Source organism: Sceloporus occidentalis, unplaced genomic scaffold, assembly GCF_023333645.1.
Source record: "Sceloporus occidentalis isolate IW3139 unplaced genomic scaffold, rSceOcc1.0.p SCAF_4, whole genome shotgun sequence".
In the NCBI taxonomy this organism is placed as follows: Eukaryota; Metazoa; Chordata; class Lepidosauria; order Squamata; family Phrynosomatidae; genus Sceloporus; species Sceloporus occidentalis.
Window position 1 is genome coordinate 137,690,329 of NW_028316984.1, and position 12,041 is coordinate 137,702,369.

Consider the following 12,041-nt stretch of genomic DNA (forward strand, 5'->3'; position numbering starts at 1 on the left):
CTCCAAAACTATCCAACACAACTCCAATACTCCTCACTACTACTACCCACAAAATACATTGGGATTCATAGCCATTATTATAGTCATTGGATCATACCACCCACTCTTGTCAGTTTCCACCCAGTGGGCGTGTACATCCACTCTCATTGGTCTTCTTGGTTCAACCCACAATTAATGATTTCATCATCTCAGCCTTGACCACTTAACAATTCTCAGGTGTGTTCAATTATCCACTTTACATTTCTGTCCTTGGCATTTAGGACTTGCTAATTACATTACCTTTTACACCTTTGTGGCTTCTATTTGCTTCTGCTGAGTCATCCTGACTCTCACATACATGTTTTATTTCTTTGACTGTATATCCCATGTTGCATTTTCCTTAACAATAATGTTAGGATGTGGACATTTAGAGACATAAACAGACACTGATGTATAAGTCAGTGGAAATCATGAACATGTAGATCACTAACATGAAAATAATATTGCAGTATCCTAAGCACAAGATGCTGATGTTGTGTCAGGTTTTTATCTCCATTCTGTTAAAATGGCCATGAAGTAAAACAGTATTGTTTATAGATTTGGTTGTACGTCACCTGAGGAAATGCACAAAACAGTCCATGTAAAGCTTGGTATTACTCCAGCTATGTTAATGGATTTTCAGCCATTGACCTTAAGACTAGCTTTTACAGCTGAACTAATAGCCTTGGACACAGCACACAGATCTTATGGATATCCTGTCTCAAAGTATGTTTTTGTTTTAAAAAAGGTGGAAAATGGGGGGAATCTGATCATGCTCTGGAAGGAAACAAAAAATGGCTATCATGAACCTGGTGCAAAGAATTCAACTTAAAGTACTGCACAAAAAACTATGGAGAAGTCAGGAACAAATCTAATGATAATAGCAAAAACACATTACCTTGTAATGCTCCTTGAAGGGCTTTGATTTGCTCTGTTAACCTCAGGTTACAATCCTTGAGATAATGGTTTTCCAGCTCAAGCTGTGAAGCAATAGAAGAAATCGTTTGATGTATCCCTCCTTTAGAAATGGCCCCGTCTAATATATTGGTTTGAAAAAAAATCTCAAGAATATTTAAGATGTTTCACTGAACATTATTAAAGCTTTGTCCTTAGGAATGGTCTGTATTCTCTGTGGCCAACCACTTTTACAATACGTATGCATAAACCAGCAAACTTGCCCCATTGGCAAGTCACATACTCTCAGCCTCAGGGGAAGACAATGGCAAACCTCCATTGAACAAATCTTGCCAAGAAAACCCCACGATAGGTTTGTCTTGGAGTTGTCATAAATTGGAAATGACTTGAAGGCACACAGTAACAACATACACTATACCAACCTTTTCTCCCTGGAGGAACTGTTGAAATAATTTTAATATTTTAGGGAATTCCTGCATAAAAATGATTACATCTACAGTTGTTGTTTTTTTTAAAAAAACATTGTTGTTTTTCCCTGTCATAATCTCATGAGGAACCCCTAACAACCTCTTTTGGGACTCTAAGGTTTCAGAGAACCCTGGCTGAGCAACCATGGCAATACTATAAGCCTAGATTGTTATTTTATAGCCAAGAAAAACAGCAATATAGGGCAGCTAACTAGATTAAGTGTCTTCCCCAGCAGCTCAGTGCAATAGTTAATGCCACTGCAGCAGTGATTTAGTATTATGCCATTAGAAAATCTGTTGCTAGTTTCAATAGTGATCCCTCACCCCACCCCTTCTAGGGACTTTAAATTGAATGATAAATACAGGATGCGTCTACACTGTATAAATAATGCAATTTGACACCACTTTAATTGCCATGGCTCCATCTAATAGAATCCCAGGTACCCACACTCTTTGGCAGTGAAGGCTAAACACCTTGTAAAATTACAAAGCCCAGGATTCAATTAAAGTGGTGTCAAACTGCATTATTTCTGCAGTGTAGATGCAGCCAGAGAGGTGTAGAATAGAGACAGCAACAAAGAAAAGGGCCATGTAGAAAAGGGGACAGCCCAACATATTTTACTTCATCCTGTAGGAAACTGAACCCATTCTGGGACAGCCATGGACACTTATTTTCTCAACAATAATGTTTCTTAATAGGGACAAGTAGGAAGTTTTGGACACATTGCCTTAACTGTCAGATATAGAATGCCTGTGCATGAGCAATAAGATAAGCCCACTCTTGTGCTGATCTAATAATGCAGATCTACCAAACAGGAATGGAAATAAAAATCCACTTCTCACTGACTAGCTAGTAAACCATACCAATAAACAGTAAATTATATCTCATATATTCTCAGTAAGGACAACCTTCCTGCATTATGAGTGTTTTACTGTTAATACCCACAAAGCCATCTCCATGCATAACCCTGTCAAAAGATGCACTGATCCTACCCATAAGACTCAGAAAAGAAGAAATTGTTCCATCACCTCTCTTAGTTTAGCTGTCACCCAGTCCTTAATTTTGGCTGCTTTTTCTTGAACAGTTTTAGCTTCTTCTTCTCTCAACTGTTTCTGTGAATAAAAATAAATCAAATATGTTAGAGTAGCAGTAAACAGTTTGGGGTTAGTTATAACCAGTTGCAAAACTAGTTACTCATCATTAATTCCTTTCCCTCATAACAAAGACATGAGTAAATTAGGTTACAAGTGGAATTTAACAAGAAATAATTTTACTCCATTTATGGTGTAACTGTGACATTTACAGATACAGGGATGTGACCTCACTAAATGGTAGAGAAGGAATCTCATATGATTGCAGTGTTGAAATTGTGCTACGCCTCACTTTGCTTCCTTGACTTCCATTATGGTTGCTGGGCAGTGACTGTGTTTTATACCATCTGCCAGGAATCGATTCTTCCATGTGAAGTTCATATTCACTCCGAATCTGTCACAATCCATTTCGAGGCATGCACCAGAGTTCTGCGACAAATGACCCTTAGCCCAGGACATTCAGAATCGGGTTAAAAGCCGTTCCTTTTGAAAAACCCCGGGTTCTGCTGAATATGAACTTGCCCCCAGTCATGATCGGGTCAAGTTCAGGGGAGGGATTTAGGTCAGAGGGAGGGCAGAGGGAAGAGCATTCTCTCCTCTCATCGGAGGAGGAGGAGGAAAGAGCCGAAGGAAAAAGGGGAATCTGACAGGAGGCAGGGTGACAGGAGGCAAAAGGGGGAAATCAGGGTGATGGGGGCTGCAGAGGGCAGTCAGAGGGAGGGCAGGGGTGGGGACTGGAGAAAGTGACGGAGGAGGAGGAGGAGGAGGAGGATGGAGGAGCCGTGGGAAGAAGGGGGCCATGGAGGGCATTCTATAACGGAGAAGGAGGAGGAGGATGAAGGAGCCGGGGGGAAGGGTTAATTCAGGGCAGCTCAGAGGGAGGGGAGGGTCAGAAGGAAGGAGGAGGATTGCCAAGGGAAATGGGCTGCGGAACCAAGCTGGAGGAGGGATGTAGGGAAATCAGGCTGAAGAAAGAGCACCTCTCTATTTTTATTTTTTTATTTTTGACAATCTATGCGCGTGATTTTTTGGTTGACATAGAATGTATGTGTTCTTGCTTGTGCTACTTTCATTTTCTCTTGCTCCTGGAACTTAAGAGCCTTTTTTATTATTATTATTATTATTATTATTATTATTATTATTTGTGTTATATGCGGATGCTACAACCAGAATGCCTGCGTTACATTTCCCTTTCATTTCCTCTTGCTCCTGGAACTTAAGAGCCATTATTATTATTATTATTATTATTATTATTATTATTATTATTAGCGGATGCTACAGTCAGAATGCCTGCACTATATTTCCCTTTTATTTCCAAGGCAATGGCAAACCTCCTCTGAAGAGAATGTAAGCAGGAGGAAAAGGGTCAGGTCAGGTCAGGTCAGAAGCAGGGCATGAATGGACCTCGCATCAGGCACCCTCCCCCCCTTTTTATTTTTTAAAATTATTTTTGGCAAAAAATGTGCATGTTTTTTGCTTCAGGTAAATAGATAGAACGGGGCTAGCTGCTTGTTCACTTTCCCTTTCATTTCCTTGCTTCCAGCAAAGAGAAAATGTTGCAAAGAGTACTTTGCAAAAAACTTTTTTTCCTTTGCGAATGAATGCTACAATTCGAATGTTTACAATGTTTCTCTTTCCAATTTGGCAAATTGGCAAACTGATACATGCTTTTGCTACTGTCTCTAAGGAATTCAGGGGTAGCCTAAGAATGCATGGCATCTCTTCCTGGCATTTCCGAGGTGAGGAAATAATAATAATAATAATAATAATAATAATAATAATAATAATAATAATTATTATTATTATTATTATTATTACATGTGTATAAGGCATTCTGGGGTGGCAAGGAGGGGGATACAGGATGCAGAGATGGCAGTACCTTGCATTTTGGGGTTGAAAATGGGGCCAAGGGCAGATCATAACCTGCACTGACCCAAATGCCCACAACACACCACACACACAAGAGGTTTTTAATTTGACAGAATCTGTGCATTCTGGCGCCTGGCTCTTTAAAAAAAAAAGGAGGGGGGGGGAAGCACCCTTCCGATGCCCCAATGAGTGCTGGAAACGTCACCCATGATGATCGCAGAACTAAATTTGATTGACAGCCAGGCACCTTCATGTTAAACCCGATTTCTCTAAGAGGGCATTCAGGTTAAAATGCCCCTGATTTGTAGTGGGCACTTGCTTACGGAGAGATTTGGGAGGCCCCCCCCCGAATATGCCCAGTTCCTTCCAGGGCAAAAGTGCCAGTGAGAACGGGGCCATAATCTGACATACAAGGTAAAGTGGAATTCCTTTCTCAGATGGCTCTTTTTTATAGTTGGATGCTTTCAAGTTGATTCCAATTATGACAACTCTATGACCATCCTATCATAGAGTTTTCTTGGCAAGATTTACTCAGAGGGGTTCTGTCACTGCCCTCCTCTGAGGCTGAGAGAGTGTGACTAAGTTTCCATGGCTAAGCAAAGATTTGAACCCTGGAGTTCTGGAATCCTAGCCCATTACTCAAGCCACTATATACTCAGTCCACTACAATATACCTTGCTGGCTCTCATTTTTCATACATCCTATACAGATTCCAGTTAATAGTAATTTTTACCTGCTTTTCCAACTGGGCCTCCAGGTTCTCAATCAGCTCATCCTTTTCTTGCACTCTGCTCATCATCTGCTGATATTTCTTGTATTCACTGGATCCACTGTTTTTCATGTAGGCAAGTTTCAGCTTCTCTTCCATGATTTCAACCTGAAAGATCCCCTCAACATTCATTGTTATGTCAGTAGGTGGGGAAAGGGAAGGAAACACATTGGACCTTGATGGAATGAATGAAGTACTTTTTACTGATGGCTCCTTATTTCTGGTGGCGGTGGCAGCAGGTTGGGGTTGGGTGGAGAATTCTTCTTTAAAACTTTGAGTATTGTCATTTCTTCTAATCCCATTAACTACTATGTTGAAAACATCATATTAAATGTTCAAAGGACTCAAGGAGGAGATTTTTTACATGAGATTTAAAAAAAAAACAACAACAAGGTGCCCAGAAACATACCATTTTTAGACTAAGCACACTAAGGGAGGATATGTGAGGTGATTGAGAATGCTTTGTTAGAAATAATCCTAATTCTTTCATTTTTTTGAACCCCCCCTATTCTCAAACAATGGGGTAGGGTAGATATACACATCTTTTTCTTATTTCATTTGTGTATTAGAGAAGGGGATATAGGGATAGGCTTTCTCTACAACAAGCTCAGAAAGCCACAGTTCCCTGCAAGAAGCCATGCCAGTTGAACTAGCTCCTAAAATATTTGAATGTTTTTGTGCAAAGTACTTTTAGTGACATGGGCAAATATGGGCAAGGCATCCTGATGTGCCACTCCTCAGCTGACAGAGCTGCATGACTGATCAGCAATGAAGCCATTTGCTTATTGGTTCATACCTAGACAAAAAAACTACCAGGAGATGGAGGGATTGTACTTAAGCATCTGCATATTCTTTGGTGGACAAGACTCCTGTTCACTGGTCCCCAGAAAATCCTCCTGGCCCTCACCAATTGCACAGCATATCTTGGTCACTAAACAAAGACAAGCAATAGGTGTATCCTTGGTTAAGGATAGCAGAGGAGGTGGGAGAGATGGCAACACATTTTTCTCCTGATTCTGCAACCTTTTAGAAAGGTAAGCTGGCTTCAAGCTTTTTGTGGAATCTGGGAATGAAATCCAGAGTCAGGCTCCTATCCTACCCCTTATCTCAGGGGTGAAAATCATGTGGCTCTTCAGATGTTGTTGGAGTGCTAGTCCTAACAGTCCTAGCTAACAGAGCCAATAGTGAGGAATGCTGTGGGCTGCAGTCCAGCAACATTTGGAGCAGTGGTTTCTACACTTTGGTCCTGCAGATGTTTTAGAATTTGGGTCCCAGAATTCTTGAGTGTTGGCCAAGCTGGCTGGGGCTTCTGGGAGTTGAAGCCCAAAATACCTGGAGGTCCAAAGTTTGGGAATCATTGATTCTGAAAGATCTCATGATTCCCATCACTCTCTTCTATACACATACAGGGAGTAGTTTGGGTTAGTTCACCTCATGTGTTTTCTGACCAGATGACTTTGGTGAAAACAGCACCTTCTGTCTTTCCTTTTCTCTTTATTACTGCCACCTGTTGAGTTTTCTCACCCTTTTCCTCTGGACAGTGGCATAGAGATGGCAAGGAAGAGGAACAGCCCCTGTCAGGGTACACCAGCCAACTACTGTATTTCTTTTCTCATGTCTCTATAGTTTCCTCTCCCCATCCCAACAGCTGTATTAATACTCCCTTTGGGTAGGGGCTGGAAAAATTACTATTTTGGACTACAACTCCTGGAATCTCACAAATATTGTGAGGGTATTGTAGTCTAAAAGAGGCCATTTTTTCTAAGCCTTGGAGTTCAATCCCAGCTTTATTGAGATGTCACAAATGATTTTGCTGTCCTTGAAACCAAGTGCCCCTTCTCAGTGAAGTCAATTGTTTCTATTATTCCCTCTTATCTCTTTAAAAGCACTGATGGCCACAGGACCAAAGTCTTCTGTCTTCTTGCACAAATCTGCCAGGCTGGCAGTGCCATGCTGGGATACTTCCCAAACGACATGCCAATTTCTTTATGCAGACGGATTATGCTCTAACGGACATTCCTCACCACAATGGTTGCAGAAAACTGTTTTGTCCTCCTGTCTGTCTGCATTAGACAGAGAGAGGCAAACAGCCTTTCCCCTGCCATGAATCTGAAAGGCAAGTGCCTGGCATCCCAGCCAGAAAACCTAGCCTGCCGAGCTGGATGTTTTTTTATTAGAGCTTTGGATAATTACTGCCCAAAAGAAAGCTCTTTCCATCTGTCTGACGCTTGAGCAGTGATTCTGAGTTGGAGGCTGTGAGCAATTGGAGAGGCCCAATAACCACATGGCTTCCTTATTGAGGACAACAGCTATAGAGAGCACACTGAATGGCCAACCCAGATTCTGAACTCATGTGGTGCAGAAAATGTCAGCTTTCAAGCTCTGCATGTAGCCCTTTCATTTCCCATGTCTACTGCTTTCTCATACCATACCTGTCTGTGGGGTGGCAGTTCCACATTATGTATTAAAGCCTGCCAGCTTTAATTAAAGCATCCCTAAAGACATTTTCTTTTCTTCCTAGATACCAAGGTGAATGGTGCTATTGGTAACAAGCAGCAGCAATCTCTAAGCTTCTGAGCTTGATTCATTCTCCCAGGTTTGGCCTGAACACAATACTCCAGTCTTGAGTTGTAGTCCATTTGTTCTATTCCATTTTGATTAAAAAGGTGCGTTGGAGAACATGACACATGGGGCTTGACATTCTGGTTGGATACCCAGCTTCATACAAATTTAAAACAGCAAAAATAACCACACACAAAAATTTAATCCTATTCATAAGAAGGGGCTAATTACTTTAATTCTTTCAGGGTGCATAAACAGAGGAAATTTCTCTCACTTTTGGTGCAGGCTTTAGAACAGGCATGGAAAATGTGTGGCCCTCCAGATGTTGTTGAAATGCAACTCCCACCATTCCTCATCATTGGCTATGCTAGTTAAGTTCCTGGGAGCTGCAGGTCAACATTCAGAAGGCCACATTATTCCTACACCTGCTTTAGAGTAGTACTGCCAGAATGCTGGGAGTTGCAGTTCAACTACATTCGGCTAGATAGAGTCCAGTGCTGTGTAAGATATAAATGTAGTACCCTCTTGGTCTGAGGAATGGAAAACATTTGGATAATTAGAAATCTGGGTACAGATTTCTGAGTGTTTTATTACATAGAATTTACTTACTGGTGAAATGGGGAAACAACTCATTGATATGATGTATCAATGTCTTGTTGCCATTATGTATCTTCAGATCAACTACAACTTAGGATAGGGTTATTTTAGCAAGATTGGTTCAGACTCAGAGTGGATTTGTCACTGCCTTCTTCTATGGCTGAGAGTCTGACTTGCCCAAGGTCACCCAGTGGATTTCCATGGTCAAGTGGGGATTTCAACCTTGGTCTCTCAGAGTCCTAGTGTAACACTTAAACCACTGTACCAGGCAGGTTCTCAGATAGATATCTAGCCTGTGAATAATAACATTCTATTATATTACATACTATGGCATGTAATTTTAAAATATAAAGCTAAAAAAGTTGTTTATTGGGATATATTCATCTCATCCCATGGGAAGCTCCCAGTGAAATTCAACAGTTAATTGCCAACTAGAGTGGTACCACTGAACTGATGAGAACTTTGTGAATCAACACTTATATAAATTCAGTTGATTCAATGAGTCTACGTGGTGGAGTCTCCTTCTTTGGATGTCTTCAAATAGAGGCTGGATGGCTATCTGTCAGGGGTGCTTTGATTGTGAGTTCCTGCATGGCAGGGGGTTGGACTGGATAGCCTTGTGGTCTCTTCCAACTCTATGATTCTATGAAAGTTAATTAACATTGTTAATTTTAATTGCATCCCAATGCTCTTCCTCATTGCTTATGAAAGCTAAGGCTGCTGGGAGTTTCTGTCCAAAAAGTATCTGGAAAGCCACACACTTCTTATCACTGGTTTAGACTGAAGGATACTTTATGTCCTTCATTTGGTTTTTGTTGTTTAGCCACAAGCACAAGTGAGACAACAATAAATGGGCATGTAAAATAGGAGAAGCAATGCCTTTCTCCACAGTAACAGTAAATCCTCCATAAGAATAGCTTGTTACTTACTATACAGGGTGGGAGACTGGCCTCTGGTGATGCTAGATCAGCTGTGAAAGTTTTCACATTTTATACAAATGACACTAGGAAAGCTCTTACCTGCTTCTCTGCACTTTGGGCTCTGTCTTCTGCTTCAGCCACTCTTTGCTCCAGTTCTTGCATCTTTATAGCAAAATATAAAGGGGGCGAATGCTCAACACCAACCATATTTTCATTAATGAATGCTCTCTTTCATTACAGGGTGGAAAAGATATTTTCCAGTACTTCTGCACTTGATACATGCTTGTCACATCTATAAGTATCTGACTGAGAAATTGATGCCTCACCGTTAGCATTGACAGATTTCTGATCAATTCTGCATCACAACATAAGGTAGAGATTTTTGAACTTATCCCCCCCACTCCCATGCAATATTAACATACCACCCACGAACAGAATTTCTCATGGCAAGGATGGTAATGATAAAAGATACAATAATTAAATAGAAAAATGAGGCAACAAACAATAAAATCTAGTAATATGTGGAAACTTATTTCAAAAAGTTCTGCTTATCCTTAATCCTTTCAGAAAGTGTTAATGACAATGCTCATATATTTCTATGCCATCTTTCATAAGAATTACGAAAATCTTACTCTGATTTGTACAGCCCTTTAGAGCCATTTCCCACTGGTGACTACATTCTTTTAACCCTCCCTTGCTTTTGTAAAATACAGGTCCCAAACTCACAGAAATAATCCAGTTTGACACCACTTTAACTGCCACGGCTCAATGTTAGGGAATTCTGGGAACTATAGTTTTGTGAGACATTTAGCCTTTTCTGTCAGAGAGCTCTGGTGCCACAACAAACTCCAGTTCCCAGGCTTCCCTAGCACTGAGCCAAGGCAGTTAAAGCAGTGACAAACTAGATTATTTCTGCAGTGTGTTTTGGCCCATGTCTTTCAATTATAGATTAACTGCACTAATAGGAATGTCCCCATTTCCTTCAGACAAGCCGTTCTAATTAAATTTTTCAGGCTGTCGCCATGCTGTGGAAAGATGATGCTGTACTACTGACTCGGCACTAATTCTGACAGATGAAATGAAAGTGTTTTAGAAAGTTCCTTTCAGATCTGAAATTGAAGTGTTGCTTTGATTCTCATTTTGCTGATCCCAACAGAACACCCTAGCCTTATGTTATCAGATATGTTATCAGCTGGCTTTATGTGTGGGGAACAAAAGAAACCGAACTGGGCAGCACTCAATGAAATCCACAGGAGAAACAGGAGACAATTCTCAAGATGCTCCAAAGATGGTCTGTTTTTTCATTGAAAACCCCACCATGTTTCAGCCTGCAGGGACTCTTGAGGCTTTTTTTCAGGAGACAATTTAGAATCAAGGCTTCAGAAATTTCTATGCCAAGAATTCCAAAACTATTTACTGGGTTTCTCTGGGTTTCTCTAAAGAGCAGCTAAGGACCTATCCATACTTTGTTACACCCTCGATATCGAAAAAACAACTAGCCACTGGAAGCTATGTTGTTCTTAACTCCTTACCACCAAACTCTAACTTTATATTACAGTCCATGTTCAGTCACATGTAAACATGGATCTGAACATGCTTATCAGAAATTTCAGAATTTGGGTTAGAGGTATAGCAGGCATGTGGCAGAACAGAGAGAATATTAGATGAGGAACATGGACTGATGCTGCATCTGCACTTCAGAAATAATCTGGTTTGACACCACTGTAACTGCCATGGCTGCATGCTATAGAATTCTGGGAGCTGTAGTTAATGCAATTCCCAGAATTCCATAACATGGAGCCATGGCAGTAGCTGGATTATTGCTGCAGTGCAGATGCAGCTTAAGCTGAAAGTGAAAGGTATTCATTTTTATTTTCACAGATGTATTTACAGAAGATCTTTCTTGGTACTGGATATCGAGGGTGTAACAAAGTATGGATGGGTCCTTAGTTGCTCTTTAGAGAAACCCAGTAAATAGATTTGGAATTCTTGGCATAGAAATTTCTGAAACCTTGAAGAAGTCTGGAACACTAGTAAAAAGAGACTTAGAGAAGGCAGGAGTGGGAAATTATGGTTTTCCCAATAAGGAATAGAGCAGTATCAGCTGGTGGCTCCCATGTCAGAAGAACAATAAATCTATTCCAGGTTTGGCTAACTCTGAAGGAGCTGTCCAAGGTGCTAAAGATATTTAGGAACAGGTTTCAGCACCGTGCAGCAGAATTCCTGGATTAAAATTTGGAATGGACCAACTGCCCATCTGACATGGGAGCCACCAGTCCATGACTCTATGCTTTCTTTCTGCCAGCAAGCAAAGACCTTTTAAATTAAATAGACCTTTACCTTCTATTTGGAGTGAGAAAGGGATCTTTTAATGGTGTGTGCTGTATTTTCCTCCTTACTGTGCTTTGAATGTGTGTTTAACTCTTTTAACTGTTTTAATTGGATTGTTTGTGCAACTAAAAGGCAGCAGGAGGTCTGGTGGTTCAGTGGTTAAATGCCGGTACTGCAGCCACAACGCTGTGCGTTCAATTCCTACAGGGCTCCAGGTTGACTCAGCCTTCTATTCCTTCGTAGGCCGGTAAAGTGAGTACCCAGTTTGTTGGGGGTAATTGGCTAACACACTGTAAACTGGTTAGAGAGTGCTTAGTTCACTATGAAGTAGTATAGAAATGTAAAGTGCTATTGGTATTAAAAACACTTTTAATAATAATAATAATTTGTTTTATTTATATACCGCTATTCCAAAGATCATAGCGGTGAACAAGTAAGCTAATTAGCAAGTAAGCTAATTTGCCCCCAACAGTCTGGGTACTCATTTTAGCGACCTCGGAA

The 12,041-nt window shown here is 40.7% G+C and overlaps 1 protein-coding gene and 1 long non-coding RNA gene across 5 annotated transcripts in view; one reads left to right on the forward strand and one right to left on the reverse strand.

The window, feature by feature from the left end:
* PLEKHH1 (pleckstrin homology, MyTH4 and FERM domain containing H1) overlaps positions 1-12,041 on the reverse strand; it is a 74,756-nt gene that overhangs the window by 47,526 nt on the left and 15,189 nt on the right. For all 4 annotated transcript variants that reach the window (XM_089521712.1, XM_089521710.1, XM_089521709.1 and 1 more), the window contains 4 exons: positions 9,309-9,371; positions 5,095-5,238; positions 2,430-2,513; positions 917-998 (listed from right to left, as the gene is read on the reverse strand). In XM_089521712.1, coding sequence (XP_089377838.1) covers positions 917-998; positions 2,430-2,513; positions 5,095-5,238; positions 9,309-9,371 — 373 coding nt within the window. The remainder of the gene's footprint in view (positions 1-916; positions 999-2,429; positions 2,514-5,094; positions 5,239-9,308; positions 9,372-12,041) is intronic.
* LOC149314689 (uncharacterized) lies at positions 4,649-9,525 on the forward strand. The gene is made up of 3 exons (XR_016280949.1): positions 4,649-4,775; positions 7,652-7,726; positions 9,450-9,525. It is a non-coding gene; the product is annotated as an uncharacterized LOC149314689 (long non-coding RNA).